The 25911-nt window shown below is 42.7% G+C and overlaps 1 protein-coding gene across 1 annotated transcript; it reads right to left on the reverse strand.

The window, feature by feature from the left end:
- Window positions 1-162: 162 nt before the first annotated feature.
- On the reverse strand, window positions 163-18048 carry LAPTM4A (lysosomal protein transmembrane 4 alpha). Its single transcript, XM_070428735.1, has 7 exons — window positions 17807-18048; window positions 7864-7984; window positions 5179-5255; window positions 4957-5079; window positions 2442-2537; window positions 1848-1946; window positions 163-785 (listed from the first exon to the last, which is right to left on the reverse strand). The coding sequence occupies exons 1-7, from the start codon at window positions 17915-17917 to the stop codon at window positions 711-713; spliced, it is 702 nt and encodes a 233-aa protein (XP_070284836.1). The 5' UTR covers window positions 17918-18048; the 3' UTR covers window positions 163-710.
- Window positions 18049-25911: the final 7863 nt, after the last annotated feature.

A 25911-nucleotide genomic window follows, 5' to 3' on the forward strand; every position in this document is an offset into this window, starting at 1 on the left:
TACTTCAGAGTCACTGGATTAAAGAAATGCTTTATAATAAAAAAATCTAGCATTATAGTCTCAAAGTATCAAAGTCCATGGCAGTCTGAGTTTATTATAATGAAAAATGTTAGGTTTTATCTACCAAAAAGAGGGTAATAGACTTCTTAAAAATGACAACAGTAAATTTTAAGAAATTTATTAAAGCATCTTATCACAAAATGGAAACATACAAATTAGAAACATGCAACCGTCATTTCCATAGTCAAGTTAAAACGTCATACATTTTTCCTGTTTTCATAGCTGAAAACTTCAGATCTTATACCTAACTCATTCACCCTGAATATTTTATTCATTCCTCCTGAAAGTATCCAGGGCAGCAAAATAACCAAAATGCAAACTATTATATAAAGGAAGTGCAAAGTTAAAAAAGTAAATGTGTAGAGAGCACCCCTCCCCACCCCCCAATTAAAGGCAAACAATGGCACTTTGCTCTTGCTTAACTAGATTGTCTTCAAAAACTACTAAAATGTAATAGACTTAACAAAACAGAAAAACAACTCACTTCTAATAGATGTCCCAAAAGCTTGTTAGTGTTTGAAAATTAATGCTTACACAAAGGAAAATGTAGTTTATATCAAACAAGTTTGAAGAGCCCTGTATTGCAGCATTCTGTAAAATAAACACGACAAAAAGCTGGTATGGGGTTTATTGACAAAGGCAGGATGTCTTCAGGCGGGTATGTAAGGAGGCGGTGGTTCTTTTTCAGGCATCTTCACTGCCATTTCATAGGTTGGCAAAACGTACTGAAGAGAGAAAAAAGTTGTATCAGACTCAATTCTCCTTTAAAATCCTACTTGGAATAATTCAGCTTTCAGATTTTATGTCCTAAAAAGGGACACACAGCCCCACAGAGAAGAGCTGAAGAAACTGCTAGCTACGCAGGGCCTGAGAGGAGAGATGACTAGTAACCTGGACCTTTAATGCAGACGAGACATCTGGGCCAGAATGCGAGAGAGGGATGAAGGGAGGAGGGAGGCCAGGCGGGAAGGAGGGACGGAAGGAAGGGCAGAATTTTGCCTCTGAACTAACCCTGGGGGCTACCAAACACCTGGACAGGAAGCATGTGCCCTTGCTCTTCCCACCCTTCCCATGTGGCTGATCAAGTACCAACTACACCGCAGGTAGTTGCGGGTCCAGATTAAGGGCCCCAGTGAACGATGCTAAAGGAAGCCTCCAATAAAATGCTGCGTCCTGAATTTCATCCTCATCTAGGATCGGGTACTTATTTCTTCTGGGGTAAAGGGCACATCTATATAGGAGAGCAGCATTCTAACCTACTGACTCCAAGTGTGACAGGCTGGCCCTACACGGGCCACAGAGATTCTACATGTTGAAAACCGGGAAAGAGTAGAGTAACAACTAGAGGGCCCACGAGGTGAGCACCCCCAAAAGACTCGTGGAGCCCATCCAGTCATCTCCCCACAGAAAGTCAGCGTCTCCTTTGGATCGTATACATGTTTTGTGAAAGCAACACAACTGATGGTACCTCCATCCTCAAAAGTTCCAGAACCCACAAGCCTGGCATGGGTCACACTGCTGTTTCCTGCCTACTCTCTCCCCAAAATGCAATACTCTTAGGAAGCACTTATGAATCAAACCTAACAGCCAAACTGAGGAAGACTGGCAGTGCAGGCTGCCTTTCGTCCATGTATCCAGGATTCCAACTGGGAAGTGCTCAATCTTGTGGATTTAAGCTATTCACACCCTAAACCACAGCATGACACTGCAGAGAAAGTCAAGACCCAGGTTCTTGAGAAGAATCACTAATGGCTGGTGAAGTTTCAATATATTAGGAGGTCATTCACCTGTGGAGGTGCTTCAAAGGCAGGGTACACAGCAATCTCTGGTGTGTTTCTGTTGTTGATGTATTTATAGCAGTTCCAAACACAGTTGATTAGATAAGCCTAAATGAATAAAAATAAAATTTACATATGCTGGAAGTCAACAGACTACCTGTTCTAAACTAAGGGGACTTCTAATGCTTCCCCCCACCGTTCTCCATGGAGAAGGAAACTGACACGCGCAGGCCAGGCCCTATCTCCACTTGCTCTCACTTAATGTCACAAGTTTTATTATCATCATTTTACAGAAAACCAGATTTGGGGTATCAGATCTGATAACCATTGTGCTGCAGAAGAAACTGTTTCTGAACCTTGGAAATTTTAACAATTTTCAATCCAAATCATGAACCACTTCTAAATACATGACAATCCTTAATAAGGATCCTGGCATTTCCATTCTCTGGAAACAAGAGGGAGGACATTCCCTGAAAGCTCTCTCTACTGCTGTCTCAAAATGAACAGTCACTTACTGTGAACTGTAGGGAGACAAGGCAACAGTGTTTAGATGGACAGTGTCACAGTCTAACTGCCCCCCCAAATATTTAGTCAGCAACTCACCTTAAAAATGATGAATAAGATGAAGAACGCAAGAACAATGAACAGGAGGCAGCTGGAGTCCAATGCCAGGAGGTCATCTTTATAGGGAAAATCAGGCTATAAAAAAAAAAAAGGCAGGATGAAGAGGCAGAGCAGAGAGGATTTCTAGGGCAGTGAAACTAGTCTGATGAATACATGTCATTATACATGTGCCCAAACCTGTGTGGAATGTACACCAAAAATGAACCCTAATGAAAACTATGGATTTTAGGTGATAATGATGTGTCAATGCAGGTTCACAACTGTGACAAAAGAATCACTGCGGTTAGGGATGTGGGTAGGAAGAGAGGTTATGGGGGCAGAAGTAGGGGATATGTGGGAAACTCTGTACTTTCTGTTCAATTTTGCTGTGAACCTAAAACTGCTCTAAGAAACAAAGTCTATTAAACAGATTTTAATTCAGCCACAGCAACTGCCCTCTGTGACAACCTAAAGAGCATGGCACAACTACAAACAAAAGGCACCAAAGTCAGAACTGATATTCTAATAAAAACTTACAGAATTTAACTCAAAGTACTTTAAAGCCTCATCATTAATGCATGTGACTGATCACTTAAAATACATTTGTTTGAATATTCAGAAGAGTCCTAAGAGTCTAAATTGAGCTCACTTTCTTTCTTTTCAAAATCACTAAATCCAGAAGTGCTGATATTTATCTAAAGTCCATGGGCCATTTGGTTCTACCTGGGGAAAATAATTCATCTAAAAGCCCATCGTCAGGCTCCCTGCTCATTAGGAGGGGCAATAGAAGGCATGCCCCTGGTTAGAAAGCCAGGCGACCACGTGACTTACTGCAGGCATACCACGTTCTACTGAGAAGGATCAGCTATATGTATTCAAATATTTAGTTGGCATTTACTGTGTGCGAGGCAATGAGCTAGGTTCAAGGAGAGGGGCATTACAGAAGAATAGTTTAGGATGTACAAGGTGGCCAACAGACAAAGTCCCTTCCAGGCTGAGAGACCAAGCGAACAAAACGGGAGAAACCAGTGAGGTCTGTAAAAGTAGTAAACATTTAATTTTCGTGGGTTTCTATATGGCTCATTTAATCATTTTAAACCACGTTTTTCAATGGAAATGTCAACACAAATAATCTCACATTTTTGTAAAAAAGTAGCACAAAGAAATCCCAAAGGACCAAAAAGCAAGAAAAATCTACACACGAACCCCAAACTAAGTGTTCCCTTGGGACAAAACAATTCTTTAAGCTTTCTTCACCTCTAAATAAAAAGGACAAACACATAATGGAACCAGCTCATGAGGGAAATGCTATGACTTTATTCAGAAGGCTTGTAATTTTCAGCCAGCGATGACATCAGCAGAGAGAACTGTGTTTAGGAAGCTGCTGACCAGGCCAACAGGCCCTGTGCCTGGCCCCTTCTCTCCAGCCTCGCCACATTCCTTCCTTCCATTCCTCCTGTGTGCCAGCCACCAGTCCTTCAGTCCCCTGGCCATCTCCCACGCTCCTTCCTGCTTCAAGGTGTCTGTTTTACTGGGAACATTTTCTTTTGCACTTTCCCTATCTTAATTCCTACTTGGAATTAAATCTCACTTCCCAGCTCAGGTCTGATACCTGTGTGACATCCACTCACATAGCAGCCTACACTTTTCCTTCACAGCTTTTATCACAATTTTAATTCAGTAACTGTCAATTTTCCAATTCCTTCACTAGAAAGTTCTACTGATATATCCCTAGGATCCAGCAGTGCCTTGCACATAAGAACCAACAAATGTTTTTTAGAATGAATGATAAATTTGGTGGTACGCAAAATGGATTAGGCAGAAAATCGGAAAGTGGGGTGCCAATTCTTGAAAGGCAGCATTTTTTAAGTGAACTCTCATTTGTCAGGACCCCACTCCTCCTCCGAGACCTTACTTTGGTCCAAAGTGTTCCCTGCCCCTCTGTCATACAGCACTTAAGCTCCTCATTTACCACCGTGCTGTGACAGCTCTAGTTCATTATCACAGATAACATCTTCATGTCCTGAATCCCCAAATGGTTTGCTCCTTGAAGGAGAAGTTATCTTTTTTTGGGGGGGGGTGGGGGGTTCTTTATATCTACATCATTCACCAACAGTTCGCGTAGAACAGAATAAGCAGACAATAGGCACTCAAATATTTGCTATGAAGGCCTGCAAAAATAAAAAGCTAATACTTTAATGAGTGCCAAGTACAGTCGAATTATTATACTTTTAGTTTATTCAAAACAAAAGTTGAACTACTCCTCAAATTCCATAATAACCATTTTTAGGGATTTCTAATATTGACTATCCAAATGGTATGGTAAGAAGATAATTCTATTTTCATCTTACTGGTTTCAACATGGTAGTTAAGAGTAGTGATATTATTTTAGAACACTTTAAAAAAATAAATAGGGTCGGTTAAAATAAAAATAGTGCCTAAAAAGCTAAGAATTTAAATTTAAATATTTTACTTAAAATGGAAAACAATAAGTTTAATTAGCATACACACTTACTAATTGATCCAGATATTCTTTGATTCTTGGCAAGTAAGTGAGAGAACTGATAGCAACCAGGCAACTGAGGACGAAGTCAAAAAGCCGGTAACAGAAGAATGGAATAAGCCAACCCACTTGATACTGAAGAAAAAAAAAAAACCACAACATCACATAAATCAAAGTACTAAGTACCGTTCAGTAAAAAGCAAAGTCCAAAAGTTGAAAACATAGGATACTTACAGAAATTGCTCCATATACCAGCATTGAACTGATTATAAACATAAGAACAGAGACGGCAAAAAGAACACAGGCATTATCTAAGAAAACAAAAACCAAAATCTAATTAAGCAACTTACACAAAAAGAACAAAACTCTTCATGACAAAAATAACACTTTAAAGCTAGCTTACAAACATCAAAGTATTTTTAAGATTGGCTATGAAAAAATCTGAGAGGGTAAAAAAAATCCAAGAGGGTAAAAAAAAAAAATCTGCCTCAGCTTTAAGTAATGAAGCTTAAGCAATTAGTCCCTTTGTTTTCTTGTTTGTTAAACTGCTACAACTCACTGATACTTATTAAAGGACTAGAGGCCCAGTGCACAAATTCATGCACCGGTAGGGTCCCTCTGCCTGGCCTGTGGGATGGGGCCAAAATGGCTCTCCGACATCCCCAAAGGGGTGCCGGATTGTGAGAGAGCACAGGCCAAGCCAAGAGACCCCACTGGTGCACAATCCGGAGTGGGGAGAGATGCGGGAGGTTGGCCAGCTGGGGAGGGACCGAGAGAGGGCTCCAGGGCATCTCCAGCCCATCTCACTCAGCAATAAGCTAACCCACCGGTCAAAGCGTCTGCCCCCTGGTGGTCACTGCATGTCATAGCGAGCGGTTGAGCTGATTTAGCATACCATTAGCATATTACGCTTTGATTGGTTGAACAGAAGACTGGACAACCAGACACTTAGCATATTAGGATTTTTATAGGATGGCACATGAACCAGGTACCCTGCTAGGGAGACAGCTCTCTGCCCAGAGTCTAAGAGGTTAAGATGTGCAAGCAGCAAATTAAAATCCAAAGTGGCAAGTGTTACAATAGAAGCAGAAACAATCAGCTTTGCCTGGAGAATCAGGAATAAAATATAAAAGAATAAGTTGGGTTTTGTGATTTGAGCAGGGTTCAACCGAAGGTAAAGGCTGGCATTTCCTTAAAAGACGTGTGTATTAAACACAGAATGCTACAGATGCCCCCTCGTGCCTTAGATAAAATACATGATCTGAAATTAAAGGCTGTCCTTAATTAATCTCCTCTTCCCCACCCCAACACCCAAGCTCACTGCTCCGCATCCTTCAGCTGGGCTTCTCTGCTATATTCAGGTCTCTTTTCTTTGTTTCTCAACTTCCTCATATTGTTCCAAAGAAACACAGATACCACATGACCAAGAACTATGTGTTTTTCTATTCTCTCAACAGCAAGGGCTTTTGTAGAATTATAACTAACAAAAACGGATAATGAATACATCTGATTCACTGGAGAGTTACAATACTCAGGCAACATACAATAAACTTGTAACTTCACACCTGGAGCTCTGGCCAAGGCTGGGGGCTGGCTGTACAGACATACAGGAATCTCAATAACCCTAAATCTTTTTCTACACCTCAATTTTAAGAGAAACACACATGACCAGAGAAGAGGCTGACATGAGGAGGTTCAGTAACATTTTATAACCTAAAGTAAAATTTTATAAATACCACAAATGGCCATTAGGAGCTAAAGTTTATTTATCATTCTATTTTGGTTTTTAAATAAAAACAGACAACTAAACACACACACACACACACACACACACACAAAACAACAAATGCCAGAAGGGCTGTTCCTAATATGTTCTTGGTATTTTTTCTATCACATTTGACAACAAAATTAAAGAATTATACTATACTTTGAAAAGACAATCAGAAGACCCTTTTTTTAAAAAAGCACCTTAGACACAAAGTGTGAAAAATTGTTAGAGCTTTCATAAACGTGTGACGGATGCCCACAAAACACTACCTGCTCCTGGAAACAGAAGTTAGCCCTGTGGACAATGAATCGTTTGAATTAACAACCAAATTTTTTTAAAAAACAACTTCATAAATGGATTAGAGCAGGCCATAAATGTAACAAAGCACAGAACTTTATAATAAAAGCTAACAATTTTAAAAATGATCATTAAGATCCTGTAATATAACATATAACGTATAATACATACAGCGAACTGGGAACATTCTTCTGAAGTGAAATTTTTTTTAAATCAACATAAATCATTCACACTGAGAAGTCTGAGGCATAATTTCCTGCTCAAATATTAAATTTCTAACATAATTTATAATAATATAATACTACAACTTTTCTGCACCTGAATCGTAGAGGAAGATAAACGAAAATACTGCTATCAGGAAATGTGTAGGTTTAAAAAGGTAATATCTATGAATGTGCTAGGCTTCCTCTATTTTTCACTCTAATGTCAAGTCTTTTTTCATCCAAACAGAAATATATTTAGAATAGTGACCCTAAGCAAAAGATATCACCAAATATTCAAATAATTCCTACTTCATATTTACTGTAAGCCTTTTTGTTCCATGAGCAAATTTCCCATCCTCTGCTACACTTGTCAGCTGACCCTCAAAGGCTCACAGTTTTTTTGTAATGTCTTCTTTCCCTCTGATCTCCACACCAAAACAGGAGTCAAAGTATAAAATACCAGTTCTAGCCATTACATTTTCTGGCTAGAACTGCTCAATTATAATCCTCACTGAGTATCTTTGAAAAACCCACAAAACATTTTTCTGCTTCAGCAAGTTGAATAACTTAAACAGAATTAATTCTCTTCGAAATAACGGGTGTGTGTGTGTGTGTGTAATTAGCAGGAGATATTTTCATCTAAAAACATACCTGTCATTCTCTCAGATGAATAGTAATTGCCAATGACTTCATACTGAATGTTGACAGATGGCATTGAGTTTGGATGAGTTACCTCCACAGTCAGCAAAATTGCCATCAACAGGTTTACCACCTATGGAAGATAATATTTTATCAATTATACTAGAGGCCCAGAGCACAAAATTCTGGCAGGGGGTGGGGGTGGGGCGTCCCTCAACCTGGCCTGCCCTCTCTAGCAGTAGTGCGCCAAGCAGCAGGCGACAGGGAGGAGCCAGAACCAGGCCAGGCACCGCCCCACTCACGCTCATCCCAGCCCACTGCGCCTGCTGCCTGCTGCCTGCTGCCTGCTGCCTCCACTCGGTAGTGCTGCGCAGGGGAGTGGGGAGAGGTTCCCGCTGCCGCAGCTGTGCTGAGCGGTGGTCCCCCTGTAGAAGCGCAATGACCACCAAGGGGCAGCTCCTGTGTTGAGCATCTGTCCCCTGGTGGTCAGTGTGCATCATGCAACTGGTCGACCAGTTGTTCTGTCGTAATGGTCGCTTAGATTATTAATCAGGAAGCAGTTTGCAGCAATCTTCAAAGGTCTTCCCATATTTAAAATTGTTTTACTTGAAGTAAGAAAGATATGTAATTGAAGACTACCTGTGAGATAAAATAATATGCAATACCACTATAAGAATAGTTTTAAAATAAATATATGATAAAGTATAAACTTATCTGTTTCCAAGAAAAGATGATTGATTTGATTCAATACAACAAACTAAAACAGGGCAACAATTAAACATAAGGGACCATTACAAATCGTTCGAGTCACATCTTTAGATGTCTGGTGTTGAAGAAGCTAGTTCATCCAATATACTTATCCATCAGATAATGTAACAGCCATCGGGTAAACGTATAATGAGCTATCAGAAAAGCTTGAACCCCCTCCATAATATTTCCTATCCAGTGATAGAGAACTATTTCCTCTTGACTAAATTCTTTAAAGACTTACCAAGATTTTGACTATGTCACTTCACATACTAGTCTTAATTCTACCCTTTGAGAAAATGTGCTCCTCTAGCACCTACGGACAGCTGACATGTGCCTCCAAATGTCTTCTCCAGTGCAAACCCTCAGGTTCTTACACTGCTTCTCTCACGAGCATTCTGCCAGCTACGTCACTAACTCCCCTTTGCTCTCCTCTACACACAGGTCCCAGTTCGCTGGACACACCATTTAAGAAGCTAAGATGGGTCTGGAGAGAACACAGGGGTCCCAGCTTGACAAATTTCAGTTAATGCAGCCTGAAATCGCACTGGCCTCCTAAATGTTTTGAATGTTATAGGAGAGTAACTCCCTAAAACCGCTAATTCTTTTTCACACTTGATCCCACTAAACTGCCATCTGAACCTGTACAGTTACATTCAGAGGCCCAAGCATAAGCCCTCAGACATTTACAATAGAATTTTATCTTATCACACTCTTGCCTGTTAAGACTCCTCTCAATCTAGATTCTGATACCATACAGATTTCCTCTCTCTCTGCATCCTGCGTTTGAAAATATAATCAGCATGTAATCAGTATTTCCATCTGTGAAACGGCTGCCAGAGGCTGACCTCTTCCCATTAATCAATAACGTTTGAGTAAAATTGTTTCTCTGATCCAGAGGAACATCTTGAGACCTTGTCAAACATCTTACTGAAATCCCTTCATAACTATCTGGTAAATTTTCCGGGGTGGCATGGGAGGGTTGTAACTCCATTTAAAAAGGAAATATCCATGCCGCTAGTTCTGAGTCCCTGCAGTATCATGCACCATGCCCTTTAAGTGCTCAAACTGGTGCTAATGATTTCGTAGAAAAAAATCACACCTAGAATTGGACTCAGGCTTTCCTATCTCGAGTTCACAGAATCTGTCCTTCTCCCCTTTTGAAAATCTGAACATTTGATACTTTCAAGGAATGTTTGAGCCTTATCATCAGAAATTTTTGCTGTTGTTGATAATTCCCACCCGAGGTCTGTTGATCTGTAGACAGAGTGGAAGGGAGGGTGAGAGACAGACAGATGTTGGGGAGACTTGGTTGGAAAGTTTGTAAGGAGGGCATTCTGATAAAAGGGAAGTGTGTGGAAGGCCACCTGCCCTGTTTTATCGGAATTCCGACTTGGGGGAGTGTCAAAGGCGGCGCCCCTGATTATTCCCTGACCTTTCCAAACACGCCTGTGCACGCGCAGACCCCAGGGTGTTTACTGGAATCCTTATGCTTAATCCCTGGATGCCCTTGCCTAGACAGTGTAAACACATGTGTCCTGCCAAGATTACTCACCTACTGGTTGTATCTAAAGATAAAAAATCCAATAAAGGCTAATGAGGCAGGCAATCGAGGAGGCCTGGCTCCGTCAGCCAGGCTGTCCCTCAGCCCTCTCCCCCACAGTGAAACTGTGTCGGAGTGGAGTAATCTGTTCATCCACCATTCAGGGGCTGCTGGTCAGCCCTCCCCCCGGCAGAGAGAGAAACATCGATGTGAGAGAGACACATCAATTGGTTGCCTCCCGCATGCACCCTGACCACGGCCAGAGGTCCAACCTGAAACCAAGGTACGTGCCCTTGACCTGAATCGAACCTTTGACCATTCTGAGGTTCCAATCACTGAGCCAAACCACACCAACTAAGATTATCATCAGAATTTTAAACAAACTGTATTATGTAGCTTTCCTGTCCACCCTGAATGATAAATAACAGTTTTATCGGCATTTACATTTTCCTAGAGGTGTTTATCAGTCATTACACATTCTCTAAGACGAGCAGCCCAAGTCTTTATCTTTAAGATAAGGCTAGGTGATCTAAACAGTGTCACAATATCAATTACACAATCCACTGATATTTCTGAAGATATACTATATACCAAGTATTCTGATGTATATCACTTCACTTTATTAAGTGAAGTAAATATTACTAAAGTCCATTTGCAAATGAGGAAACTAAGGTTCAAAAAAGCAAAATAATTTGTGTAAATTCACTGAGCTGACAGAGGATGGAGCTAGAATACAAATCTGGCTCTTTTTAAGACAGCCTGCTTCTTAGCACTATAGGTCTTTCCAAAACAAACGATTACCTAAGGCTATAAAACATTTATACTTTACTCTCCAAATAAATGTTCAGTAACATGTCCTTTTCCTTGCACTGCTCAAAGGCAAGGTACTTTATCCTTCAACTCCGGAGAGGCTTTACAAGGGAAAATCATATTTGCAAAATGGCTCCCAGCTGAAGGCTGACTTTTCCATAGTCCATTTTCATTGCAATGGGTGTTCCCAGTGCACATGGTATAAACATATGAGTTAATATGATTAGATGCATTAATTATTGAATAATCAGCTACATCTACTAAAGTTAAATATTCTGTTTAAGAAAGTAAGGTTGGAATCAATTCAGCCAACTTGTTGCTAAACACAATATACTCATAGCTAAAAAGCTCTGCAGGGAAAACCATTCTTATATCAAGAAAAACATGCAAACTCAATTATTAAATAAAAGACATGACACATCCAAAATATTTAGAAGTTTAATTTTCCCTTTTTAAATCTTTTTATCACATATAGAATTTATTAAAATGTATTTTGTTACCCTGGCTGGCATGGCTCTTACACAAAAGGGTCTCTGGTTCGATTTCCACTCAAGGGCACGTACCTGGGTTGCAGGTTCGTTTCCCCACCTGGTTCAAGTGAGTTCAGAAGGCAACCAATGGATGACACTCTCTCACATCAATATCTCTCTCTCTCTCTCTCTCCCCTCATCCCTCCCTTCCACTTTCTCTGAAAATCAATGGAAAAAATATGCTCAGGTGAGGATTAACAACAAAAAAAGTCTTTTCTTCTCTTCCATGGATAAGTCACAATCATCCACTATCTTCTTCTAGTATTAATGACACCTCAAATTTCATTTCAGTGTGAGTCATACCCCTGAATAATCAAACAAATCATGGCTCTAATCAAAAGGACCAAGAAATGGTAAAACAAATTTCAGTGCTACTTCATTAAAATCACACACAATTTTTCAAATCTTCATTGAGTTAATATACTCCATTAAGTCACCAGATTTCATTGGAACCCCAAGTTACATTTTAAACTACTGGCCTGGAAACCCATCCTTGTGACCTTAAAAAATTCACCACTGCACACCCCTCCTGTGCTTAACTACAGGCAATTCACTTGACTTCAGTTGATATTTCTAAGTTCCATGTAGCATTTTTCAAAAAATACATAAAACTAATTTTATAGTCTTGCGATAGAAAATTTCTCTGAAAATAGCAAATATGTACAATTCCAGAATATTTATTCCCAATTCATTTTCCCTTTATTATACTTAAAGAAAATTAACAAAAATGTAATTAAAATAATTCATTTCTAAATCTAGTATTATGGAGAGGTATAGAATGCAGCAACTATACAAATACGTTAACACCATGGGCAATGGACACACCACTCAATGTGGGAATGGTAATATAAATTTAGTGGGCCAAAAAATATTATCTTATTTTTAGAGAGAGAAAAACATAGATGAGAAATGCCCCCCACCGGGGATTGGGCCCAAAACTCAGGCATGTGCCCTGACCTGGAATCAAAATCGAGACCCTTTGGTACACAGGGTGATGCCCAACCAACTGAGCCACCCTGGCCCAAGCAGTTTATATTTGAAAGCCTTTTTCACAACTTATATACAAACAAAAACAACAAAACCCAGAAATGTTAGATTTCACTTGTTACAGTATCAGGCCATGGAAGCAGCCCTTTGCTTTCTCATTTCATTGCCTCACTCAGCCCAGAAGATTCTTTTGTGGACTGGTTTTTGTTTTTTAATTATTATTCTTGACTGTTCCCACAGCATATTTTGCCACAACCCAATATCTGTGGAGACTATAATTAAAACAATGTGTTTGCTTCAAGGCATCCCAACAGAGTCTCATAGGCAAAGAAAGGGGGAATCCACAGGGAGCCAAGTCAGCAAAGAATTGTCATCAGATAAAGATCAAAATTAACTATCTTTAACATTTTAAATCATGGAGGGATTAAGCAAAACCAACCAACCAACCAACAAACCTCACAGACAACAGTATGGTGACTATCAGAGGGGAGGTTGCAGAGTGTAAAGGGAGGATAAATATTAACAGAAGGAAACCTGGGGTGGTGAACACACAATACAATGTACAAATGATGTTATAGAATTGTACACCTAAAACCTTTATAATTATATTAATCAATGTCATCCCAATAAATTCAATCAAAATAAAATAGAAAATTTTTAAAAATTTAGAGAGAATTTAAATTATAATAAATGTGTATGTTTTTGTTGTTTTTTTACCCTTATTATGCAGTAACTAATGAGTTATTCCTCCTGTTTTTTGTAGGAGACAATTCATTTAAAAAATGTCTAGCCTTGGCTGGCATTGCTCAGTGGTTAGAGTGCACCAAAGGGTCTCGGTTCGATTCCTGGTTAAGGGCACCTACCTTGGTTGCAGGTTTGAAGCCCAGTACAATCAGGGCCCATGCAGGAGGCAACCAATCGATGTGTCTCTCTCACATCGATGTTTCCGTTTCTCTCTCTCTCTTCTCTCCTCTTTCTCCGCCTCACCTCCCTTCCACTCTCTATAATTTAAAAAAATGAGAAAAATATCCTTGGGTGAGGATTAACAAAAAAGTAAATTTAAGAGATGCAGAAACTTTTCCAGGTGCACAGTGAGAAAACCAGATCCCTCCGGCTGGGAAGCAAGGGAAGTTTCCACCAAGAAACATTTGAGCTAATCCTTAAAAAATTAACCGAACTGGCAAAATGTTCATGGTTGAAGCTGGGTGATTTTTATACGACTTCACTATTTTTGTACATTTGAAATTTTCCTTCATAAAGTTTTTTTAAGAGTTGGGTGAAGAAGAACATTTCAGGGAAAATAAATAGCACAGAACAAAGTGTTTGAGGAAAGATAATAACTTTGAAATAAAAGCAAGCTATACTTATGTAAAGGAGTCCGGCCGGGGTGAGGGCCAGAAAGGAATCCAGCTTGAGGAAACCTGTCTTCACTTCTCGCCCAGCGACCTAACGTTAGATTGGTTATGTTTGAGGCACTCATGCAAAATCAGCCACACATTAAACAGACAACAGGGTTCACCCCTTCCCAGAGAAAGATGAATAATTTCAAAATAAATTGTTGTCAAATGAAAAAAAAAGCCACATATTAAATCTTTCCCAGACCTAAAATTATTCCAAATGGTCAAAATGCATTCTTGGCCCTAGCTGGTTTGGTTCAGTGGATAGAGCATCCGCCTGCGGACTGAAGGGACCAGGGTTCAATTCCGGTCAAGGGTACATGCCCGGGTTGTGGGCTCGATCCCCAGTAGGGGGTGTGCAGGAGGCAGCCAATCAATGATTCTAATCACTGATGTTTCTATCTCTCTCTCCCTCTCCCTTCCACTCTGAAATCAATAAAAATATTTTTAAAAAAATGCATTCTTGTAGTACACCATTAACAACAATGGAGGACACCTCCTGTAGCAGAAATTAATGGCCATTTCAATCATTCAATAAATATTACATAGAAAATATACCACATAAGAAACTATTGTTTAAAATAATCTGTCTTCAAATTCTTTAATAAATGATAGAGAAAACAATTTCAGAAATGCCAGAATTTAAACTGGAGCTCATTCTAAAATTTCTTATATTACTTAACCCAGTTTTAAGTCAGGCATGCTTCATTCCCATCTAAAATGCCAACAACTAACACTTAGCCTGGTGCATGTAAGTGGCTCTGGCTTCTCCATTTCCTCCTGCACTATTTAGTGCCACACAATTAATACTTTAGTATATAGTATTACAGTCTCTTTACTCCAGACCAGTAGAAACAGTTGCTAGAAAGAAAAAGGCACAGTATCGGATACAGTCACTGATATGGCGCCTGGGCCCAGGAGGTGGGAGTTCCAGACAGTACAGAGGCAACCTAAAGAGAGTCATAAATATTCTCCCCTGGAATCGAGGCGAGTATCATGGCAAGGCAGCTGGAGAGGGACGTGACATTCCACCTCACTCATTTCCAAGTTTTTTCTCCATCCTTAGTAAAGGAGCTTCTGGCAACAAAATGCACTGTTAGGACAAATCCTTTGTTTAGAGATATTTCATTACACTTTTCTCTAACTGGTCTTGATTTCTAAATGCTATATGCCTCCCCTACCAAAAGCCACACTTTTAAAAGTCACCAGCAATATTGTAACGAAAACCAACAGCCTTTTCCAATCTTTAATCTGATTAGAATCTGATAACTTTTTCACCCCACCCCCCTTATTGATGTACCCTGAGTTTCATTTTTGTGTATGTGCTCCGAAGTTCTTTGTAATACCATAAAAGTCTTGAGGGCAGACGCCATGTTCAAGCCAAGAAACACTTGAGAGAGCCTCTATGTGGCAGATAATACCAATAAAAAGATCAATGACATACAGTTCCAGTGACTTATTCTTTTTGTATGTCCACCAGACTTTTCCACTCTAGATGGTCAATAAATCTCTTAATGTAAAATTGATTTAACCAGTTAACTGCCACCATATTGTGAATTTAATTTAAAAAGGTCCGTTGCTTGTGTCTATAGATGCTTATGGCGTGCAAATGGTTAAGCAGCTTATAATATTCTATTAACCAGAAAAGTCCACGCAAAGTAAAAACAGCTATGGCTCAAGCACAGGAAAAGGGAGATATGTGAAATATTTACACATCAAGTACTTCCAGAGAAAAAGAGATTTAAACTCCTCATTCCCTATTTTGGGCGAATAAATGCATTTTGAGTTTTGCTGTTTTAGCTCCCACTTTTCCCTGCTATTCCTTTCGTTTTTATGAACTGACCCCATAGCATTAAAAAAAAAAAAAATCTGCCTTGGGTCCTGGCCGGGTAGCTCAGTAGGATAGGGCCATCGTCTGGATACACTAAGGTCGTGGGTTTGATCGCCCATCAGGGGGTCAGGGCACATACAAGAATCAACCAACGAATGCATAAATAAGTGGGACAACAAATCGATGTTTCTTTCTTTCTTTCTTTCTTTCTTCCTCTCTCTCTCTCTCTCTATCCTCCCTTCCTCCCTCAAGCTTTCCCTCCCTCTCTCCGCCCTCACCCCTTCCTCTTTCTCTAAAAAATAAATAAATAAAAATTTTAATATGCCTTGGAAAGAAAAACAGCCAATGACATTCAGATGGCTGAAACTGGGGTGGTGGTTATTTATTCTGGAGAAGCTGGAAATCCTTTGTTCCGTGAAAGGAAAGGAGAAAAAGGAAGATTGGGTTTGCAGGCACGCGTACTCGACCACCGGACACTCATTCTCTGTTAAAGCAGGAGGGAGAGGTCATCCTCTAGGGGTGAGGGAGGCCGGGTGGGTAAGAGGTTTGAGGACCCTAAAGATTTCAATGATCCTTTTAGGGGAGCGAAGGCAAAGTTCAAGGCAAATAAAGGAAATTAAAGACTCATACCCTTACCAAATGGATTAGGAATAAAAGAAAGTTAGAAACACAACGGCTCCTATTGCCATTAACCGATCGACGTCCAATATGGCCCATCAGTTAAAATACAGAACTAGAAAGGAGCCTTTTCAGGGGAATGGGATAGAACTACACCAGTAAAATGTTTCTGCATATAAAACTACAGGAAATATTTCTTGGAAACAAGCAAATAAGCCTACACTTTCACGTTTTGTTGCTGTTTCTAGCGTTCCTAATGAAGCAAGGCTGAAAAAAAAAAACAACAGGGCAGTGAGGAATAATGTGTAGATCAGATGCGGGGGAGGAGGGGCGGGCATGAAACACTATCCGCCTAAGTGAAGACGATGCTCATCTGGTGTTTGTCCAAACAGTAATGACTTCAAGGCACTGGGTAGGGAAGTAATGAGAACAGAGAAAGGCAGAAAGAACGTCTGTGATAAAGCTCTCCCCTCTTGAACTTGTTATCAGAAACAATGCCACATCCCCCCACCCCACCCCCTTTCTCTCTCTCTCTCTCTCTCACACACACACACACACACAATCACGAAGACATCAGGGAAAGCGGCCACGTCGCCCATATGAGAAGTCTGTTCAAAGCCCCTGTGAAGTCGTCACGACCCCAAAACGACCTAAACGAGACACCTATTGCGAAGCCACGGGCAAACCAGCTTCCACATGCACGCATCCTGGCGATGACGTAAGGGATCTCGGAAGCACTGGGAGGGAACCATCAATCCACTTGGCCCTGACGCGTGACGACACAGGTCTCCGTCCAGGGGGTCGCGGCGCCCGTGGCCAGCACCGAAACGCGGGTGCCGGGGGCGGGGGGGGGGGGGGGCAGAGCTGCACCCGAAGCCTGCGGGCCCCAACGACACGAGGCCTCTAGCCGAGGTCCCCAGCTCCTCCCCGCAAACGAGGCCCGGGAGCCAGATGCAGGCACCAGCTGGGCCTGCTCCTTTCCCCGCGACGCGGGCAAAACCGATCGTGGACGCCAGGCTGCATTTATTTAGACCCGCTCCTCCCCGTTTCGTTCGGGAGAAAAATCCCAGGGAGCAGGGAGGGCGCCGGGAGAGGGGGAGGCTTGCAGACCAAGGAAGTACAGAAAGTGCTGAAACCTGGTAATTTCCAGAACTTCCCACCAAAACACAACACCCTCACTCCCTCCTCCCCCTCGGCCCGCACCGCCTCCGCCCGGCCCGGCCCGGCCCAGCTGCTCAAATCCTGGCAAGGAACCGTCTCCCCGTCCCCACCCCCGCCACTCGGGTTCCTGGACACCGTCCCCTCCCGCAAAGTTAGGGCGCCCGCAAAAGAAGCTCCCCTAGGCCTGGCCGCCCCACCCAACGCCCCGTTCTCGGTCCCACCCCTCCCAGTGAGCATTCTCCTCCTCTCCCACTGGGATCCCCGGCCTCCCGCCCATGCGCATTCCTCCCCCACCCCCCGGGCCCCGGCCCCCCGTCCCGCCCGTCCTCACCATGTACCAGGTCCCCAGGATGATCGTCCCGGTGCGGACATGGCAACAGCCGCAGCACCGGGTGCTGTAGAACCGGTCGCTGCGGCTCCGTTTGAAAGTCATGGACACCATTGGGAATCTCGCGGGCCTCGTTCTCGGCCGGGACCCCGACAAAAGCTTTCCGCTCGACGGATGAACCCAGCGAGCTCTGTGCCTGCGTCCAAAAGCCAACGACGCGTCTTCAAGCCCGCCCCCGGTCCGGGCCCCAGCCAGCGCCTGCGCGCCTGCGCACTGAGGGCCGAGCGCCGCCCTCGGGCGACCTCGGGCTACACCTTCTTTCCCCGCCTCCCCCCCCCACACGGACCAATAGGAGAGCGGCAAGCTCGGTGGACTCGACCTCTGATTGGAGCAGCTTGGAAACTGACAAGACGTCACGCCCAAACAGAAGTGCAGCTCGCCTCCTCTCTTAAGGGAGGGTAAGGGCTGGCTGGCTCGGAGGCCTAGGGTAGTTAGGGTTAGGTGTAGCCCGGTAGGTTACCATCTCCGAGACGAGAGCGGCGAGAAAAAAGGCATTGAATAGGGAAAGGGGGAGACGGGATGGGTAGCCGGCAGAAAGGGTCGAAGGACTTTTCTGAGTGACGTCATTGCCACGTCCTGCTTTGGAAGCGTCACGGGAGGGCGGCTGCTCACGTGACCTTGGCGCGCTGCCATTATTGGGCGGGCCGGCGATGCCTGTGGAGGGTGGGCGGGGCTAACCCCGAGCTTGAGCCCTCCCCCTGCTCTGGCGGAGATTGATTTCCTGCAGGGGCACAGATTTGGTTCCCCTTGGGGCTCACCCTGAGCCCCGGTGGTGGGAGCAAAGAAACACCATGGAGCCCTGCCAAAGGCAACGCAGAGGCAAGAGGATGGAGACTAATGAGGAAAATGCAACAAAGATAAAGAGAGAGACCTGCGTAGGTGCAGGATGTTTACAGCTCATCAGAGTGATTTTTGTAGGGAAACTTGTAAGCACGTTGAAATGGACCAAAAGTTCACTGGGTGTCTTCCCTTCTGGCTCACCTTCCCGGTATTCTGATCCTAAGGGGGCTCCCCATCTTTGTGGAGCTCTGTGCAGCTCTACATTGTAGATACCTGAGAGCAAAACAAAATACCTGTGCCCATTGAACTTCACATTGAATCGTCCCCCTCCTTGGAAAAAGCCGTTTTGCATCTATTTGTAAATTCATTTCCTATTCCTGATTCAGTAATATAAGTGGGTACTTAAATTCTGCTTTAACCTGGTTCTAACATCTTACTGGTCTCCTCAATGAGTAAATAAGACTTTTGACACGTGTTGATTTTGTATTTGCAAGAGATTTATGACTTTTTCCCTTTTAAAAAAAATATTGTCGAGTCCAACCAGTGTGGCTCAGTTGGTTGAGCATCCTCCCTACACCAAGAGGTTCTATTCCCATCAGGGAACATGCCCGGGTTGCAGGCTGGGCTCCAACCCCAATAGGGGCTTACAGGAGGCAGTAGATTGATGTTTCTCTCTCCATCTCCCTTCCTCTCTCAAATCAATAAAAACATATTTTTAAAATATATATGTTGTTGAATTAAGAAATGTCCAAACTTGTAAGGAATTTTTATAAGGTTTTATTTGAGCCAAACTGACAGCAATGCCAGGCGACAAAATCTCAAATGATCTGCACAATGACAGTTTTACAGCTTCTTTTATGCCTGAGAGGGAATGTAAGGAAGATTACTTGAAGGTGGGAGAAAACAAGGCAGGGACTGGATTATAGGAGAGTAAAGATCATGTGTTCTCTTGAGGGTAGTTACACTTATTTGAAAGGTGGGTTAACCTAGATGCATGGAAACAATGGACAGGGCTTGCTTAAGGGAAATAGAAACACTAAGAAAGGTGTAGCCCTGGCCAGTTTGGCTCAGTGGATAGGGCGTCAGCCTGCAGACTGAAGGGTTGAAGGTTTGATTTCGGTCAAGGGCAAATGCCCAGGTTGCAGACTCAATTCCCAATAGGGGATTCAGGAGGCAGCCAATCAATGATTCTCTCTCATCATTGATGTTTCTCTCTCTCTCCTCTCTCTCTCTCTTTCTCTCCCCTTCCTCTCTGAAATCAACAAAATTATATTTTTTTTAAAAAAGGTATATGCCTGGGGCATGACTAACCACCATGACTTTCCCAGTAAGAAATTTATTATCTGCCGGAAGCTGGTCCATCCTTGCTGCTTGACACAGTCGCTGCAGGAAAGAAACATCTGCACAGCATATGTTTCAAGGGACCTGGCATATATAGCATATTGTTCTTAATATGTTTGCTCTCCTTAGCGCCGTGTGTTTTAACCAAGGTCACCTCTTCGAGAAAGGTTGTTTCCCCAGGTGGGGATTTTTCCCTGAGGTTAGGGAGGGGATACAACCCCTTAACTAAGCGCCAGGCGGGTAGTTAATCATTTTAACTATGAACAATCATGCTTACGCTACATAATCTTTACTCCCTGGAATGGAGATAAGAAACGCCCTAACCTTTGTAATAGAAATTGACAGGATTAAAATCGGCTGGTATAAATACGGATGTAACAAGACAATAAACATGAGATCCTCATCAGATCCTCATCAGTTCCTAACCAGAACTCCTGACCAGAACTCGGCTGGAGTTCCTGGCTTGAGATCCTGGAGGGAGAACCTCGTTATGCTGATCAACTGAACGCTGACCCCATGCCATTCCTTCTTCGCCGACTCCGTCCACACCTTTGGGGACCCCTGGACCTGCTGGGGCTGGACCCCGGCAATTATCAGATCACCCTGTGAGGTTACTTTTCCTAGAACCCCTTTTTCATTTACACTACAGTTTAACACTTTGGAAGGACCTACACTGCCAAATATATTCTTAGCTGGAGAGACCACAGTGAGTTCAGAGTAAAGGTTATTGCATTGGCATGGCTTCCTTGAGCACTGCCTGAAATTATATGTTGATTTGTTGATTATTTTTCTCACCTACTAAAATGTAAATTCTGGAAAAGCAGAGACTTTGTTTACTTCCTCAAGTGAAAAAAATTGTCCATGGACAATTTTTCTAGTTTGGATAATACTTCAAAATCCCTGGGAGGCCATAATTCACCCAAGCTACACTAAAGGGTGGAGTGGAATGGTAGTAATTTAACTCATAATGAATTTGGACATTTCTCCACTATCAGGGGGTAGAATATAATAGCCCCCCCCTGAAATTTTACATAAATTTACATATCCCTTACTGTGTTCTATGCATGGATCACTTTGTTTCTTTTTTTTAAAATATATTTTATTGATTTTTTACAGAGAGGAAGGGAGAGAGATAAAGAGTTAGAAACATCAATGAGAGAGAAACATTGATCAGCTGCCTCCTGCACACCCCCTACGGGGGATATGCCCGCAACCAAGGTACATGCCCTTGACCGGAATTGAACCTGGGACCCTTCAGTCCTCAGGCCGACGCTCTATCCACTGAGCCAAACCAGTCAGGGCTCACTTTGTTTCTTTTGAATAATTTCCTTGCATCCCTTGGCCAGCAGCCCTTATTTCTCAAGGTAGCTGTAGGCATAGTCATTACCTATTAAATGTGAGCAGAATGATGTGTATACAACTGGGTCAGGGCTTTTAGGATTTGAGAACTGAACTACCTGCTTTATTCACACCACCATTTTTACTTGAAAGAACAACTGACCGGCAAATATTAAAATTCAGACATGCTATTTGGCATTCCATTTTTTGGAAACAAATGTAATTAAGCCTGTCCTAACTGGAATATTTGTTGCCAATGATAAAATTGGTCTTTCAAAGGAAAAAAATACAAAAAAACAACAACATTATATTCACCACCATGAACTTAGAGATTTTTTCTGATGAGAATGGAGGTAAAATAAACTGTGATTTTTTTTTTAAGTTGGTTAATGTCAACATTTGAATATCTGCACAACTCAGTGAACCAACATCTCCCAGGTAACCAATGCACAATGTTGCAAAACCATGCATAGTGAAAGAACCAGTCGTGTTTAATGTAACTATGAAAAGGTCATTGATATGGTTTCATATTCTACATTGTAACTGAACTTTAGGGAGTTATTACTAAGTTTTAGTGTAGAATCAAAGAAGAATAGCCACAAATATCTAAAAGGGCTATTAAAATACTCCTTCCTTTTTCCAGCTAAGTATCTGTGCGCTACTAAATTTTCTTTGTATAGTTCACCTAAAAGAACATACCACAGGTTGCATGCAAAAGCAGATGTGAGAATGGAGCTATTATTTTTTTCCAGCCAAACACTGAAGAGATTTTCATATAAATATAAAATAATGTCACTCTTCTCATTACTTTTGTAAACTTCAGAAAATATATTTTCCATAAGATTATTTTATGTTAACATGTAATGGGTTATTGTTATTTTTTAATCAATTTATAGATATTTTAAATTATTTCAATTTTAATTTCTAGTATGATAACTATCAATAGCTATAACCCATATAAATAAAAGCTCTTTGGTGTCCTCTATCATTTTTAAAAGTGTAAAAGGTTCTGAGACCAAAAGGTTTGAGAACTAGTGAGCTAAGCCTCCTAACCACCACAGTGGACAATGGTTACTGATATTTGAAGTGGGACTTGGAGGTAGTAAGAGCTGCCCTCAGATTATTTTTTAACAGAAGAGGAAAGTGAATTTAGGGTTTTCAAAATTCTGAATAGTGTGGCTTTATACAACTCTCACATTAACAGTTTGGATTACTGGCTCATCAGCATTTGCCTGGACAAGAAGCTTGTCTGAATCTGTTTTTTTCACCCGTAAAATGGAAATAAGATCTGCTTCCTAATGAAGCTTTAATTTCTTTGCTCTGATGAAAGCAGAGGCAATCATGCCTTGAATATTCCTACCATAGTTTCCTTATTCATCTCCAGTCCCTCAAGGTATTTCTTGTCTGCTAACATTGGTAATTATCTCCTTTAGCCGAATTAAACATGTGGTTTCTATTTTTAATTGCTCCAAGGTATTGAAAGGAGTAAGTGGTAAGTGCTGCCCAAGTATCTTGAAGATGAAAAGTACTATGTAATTATCGCCGTGGGAAAATTACTTTCCATGCACTGGGCTAAAATCACTACTTGGGCTGTGGAATTATATTCTAAACCAGTGATGGCGAACCTATGACACACGTGTCAGAAGTGACACGCGAACTCATTTTTTTGGTTAATTTTTCTTTGTTAAATGGCATTTAAATATATAAAATAGATATCAAAAATATAAGTCTTTGTTTTACTATGGTGGCAAATATCAAAAAATTTCTATATGTGACATGGCACCAGAGTTAAGTTAGGGTTTTTCAAAATGCTGACACGCCGAGCTCAAAAGTTTCGCCATCACTGTTCTAAACTGAAGGGCTGCTGGCATGCACACGGTGACGTGGGTTTAGCATCTTTCTGTTTCTTCGCCTTTAAATCTTACAGAAGCATCAAGAAGAATGCCAAATCAGTGAACTTGAGGTTCAGCAAAACTAGCAGCGGATATCTGTGGCCTTCAAAATACAAATCAGGGCTGCTAAGAGCAGCTGAGATTAGACAAAAGCCACGGAGGAGGAGGTGAGGGAGAGACAGGCCCACGCAGCGGCAGAGTTCAAAACACAGCAGCAGACCTGTTTCCCCAGGCCCATAAAAGCTATCAAACTATCACCCAAAGGGCCCCGCGTCCTTATAAAAATGGGAATCTGGACACTGACATGTACATAGGGAGAACACCGTGTGAAGATGAAGGCAGAGGTTGAGGTGGGGCTTGGAGGTACCAAGAGCGGCCGTCAGATTACTTTTTAACAGAAGAGGACACTGACTTTTAACGTTTTCAAAATTCTTAATACTCTGGGTTTATACAACTCACACACTAACGACCGACCACACCCTTGCAAAACCAGACAGAACAGCCCCGTGGCTGGCATTAGAACCAGATGCTATGATCCATTACCCCCTACCCTAGAGCCAACCATCACAGTAACCGCACCCCTAACTCCACCATGATTGGTGGCTTTCCCCTGTATAATCCATCCCCTGGAAGCCATCAGGGGGCCAGGTCTTTGAGCATTAGCTCACCTGTGACTCGGTGCAGCACCATTTTCTTGGCTGCAAACCCCCGTTTATTGGGCTTGGATGCGCACAGGTGAACGAGCTCCCTTAGTTTGAGAGCAGTGAGGGCAGGCGGGCTCCTTCGGGGAGCCGAGCCGCGAGAGGGCATCTGTGCCAGGCCTCTTGCCTCGCCGCTGGCGATTTGCTGGCGATCTGTGGCATTTCTTGGCTTATAGAAGCCCCACCTCGACCTCTGCCTTCACCTTCACACGGCGTTCTCCCTGCGTACATGTCAGTGTCCAGATTCCCTTTTTTATAAGGATGCAGGGCCCTTTGGATGAGGACCCGTCCTGATGGCCTCTGTTTTCCCTATCGTCTAGAAAGAAGTCATTTACTTCATTTAAAAAAATCTCAATAGAGCCTTTAACTAAAAATTCAACTTTCTCATTCAAGGAGTTGCAAACGAAGTTTAAATAGAAACTTTCCGTGGCTTTAGGTTGACAGTTTTAAAATTCTCCAGTTTCCCGAGGGAACCTATCAAAATGTTTTGAAGGCATAAACTTTATAATTAATGGGTCTACTGGTCTGCTCCCATGCCCGACCTGCTGGGAGAACAGCTCTCTCTGCTCCGACCTACAGCTAGAGCAGGAAGTAATGTAGGTACCAACTAAATCCTGCATCAGCTGCTGAAAGGAGAGTGGAGATATCTCAGGGTGGACATGTTATGTGTCATTATCTTACACAGTTTTACTCCTTCAAGAGTGGAAAAACAAACCCAAAAGCTTTCCCCATCGCTTTAAAAATGTCCTGAGCCACCCCCTCCCAGAAACGCCTTCCTTCCTCCAGGAAAATGTAGAACTAGGGGTTTCCCTGGTGGCCTGGCTGGCTGGGCGCCTGGCTCCTCGGGCTGTCACAGGCCCGGAAAACAAAGGGAAATCCCAGCCAAGTCCTCCTGGGCCTGAGCATCACTAATGGCCTCTTCTTAGCTTAGCTAATTCCACCGGCAGTGGCCCTATTTCTCCCTTTTTTTTTCTTAGTTTTTAAAAAATATTTTTAATTGAGAGAGAGAGAGAGAGAGAGAGAGAGAGAGAAAGAAACATCAATGCTGAGAGAGAATCATGGATCGGCTGCCTCCTGCATGCCCCACATTGGGGATGGAGCCCACAGCCAGGGCATATGCCCTGACCAGGAATTGAGCCGTGACCTCCTGGTTCATAGGCCCACGCTCAACCACTGAGCCACACCAGTCCAGACCTGTGGCCTTATTTCCAAATAAGATCGCACTCTGAGACACTGGGGGTTTGGATGTCAACATCTGGATTTGGGGATACACATTTCAACCCCGAGGACCACACACCCAGGAAGCAGTCTGCTGCTGCAGTAGCAGAAGAGAGCCTTCGGGCAGTGGAACCTGAGGGCAGGGCTGCCTCAGCCTCTCCCTATAGTCGAATTGCCTTTTAAAGTAACTTGAAGTAATTCCTCTCTCTCCGTGGTATGTCATCAACTGAATGTACAGCTACATGGAGGGACGTTTTCAACATTTAAGAAATGGACAGGATGCTGAGGGAACCAAGGTCCAGCCAGACTCTCAGCTCCCACCTTGACCACTGCAGGGGGCACCGTTCGCGGGGCACACCCTGCTGGTTTTCTTCAGTATCTGCGTGTGAGTTTGCCTTACTACCTTGGCCAGACAGCTCCTGCCGGTCCGGGACATGTTTATAAATCTTTTAATACACCAAACCACCTAGCGCGAAGCCGAGCTTGATAAATATTTGCTGATGGATGGGCAATCCAGAAACAGGGTCATCGGCCCCGGGCCACAGATAAATGGATTCTCTTGTCTGGTGAGGGCATCTGTTTCAGAGCTCTGCACACCGGCTTCTGCCCAGCCTCGGCAGCCGGGGCTTCAATACATGAGTCACTTAGGAAGGGGACCTTCTGTGCGTGTCTGAGCAGCAGTATGGGCGACCCACTCGGCGCTCTGGCCCTGCCATGAGTCACAGGGAGAACTGACGCGCTCTGCGAAACCCAGAACGGGGTTTGGATTAGTCATGCT

The sequence above is a fragment of the Myotis yumanensis genome, unplaced genomic scaffold, assembly GCF_028538775.1.
Source record: "Myotis yumanensis isolate MYYU_CA2020_CCGP unplaced genomic scaffold, mMyoYum1.0.hap1 SCAF_11, whole genome shotgun sequence".
Lineage (NCBI taxonomy): Eukaryota > Metazoa > Chordata > Mammalia > Chiroptera > Vespertilionidae > Myotis > Myotis yumanensis.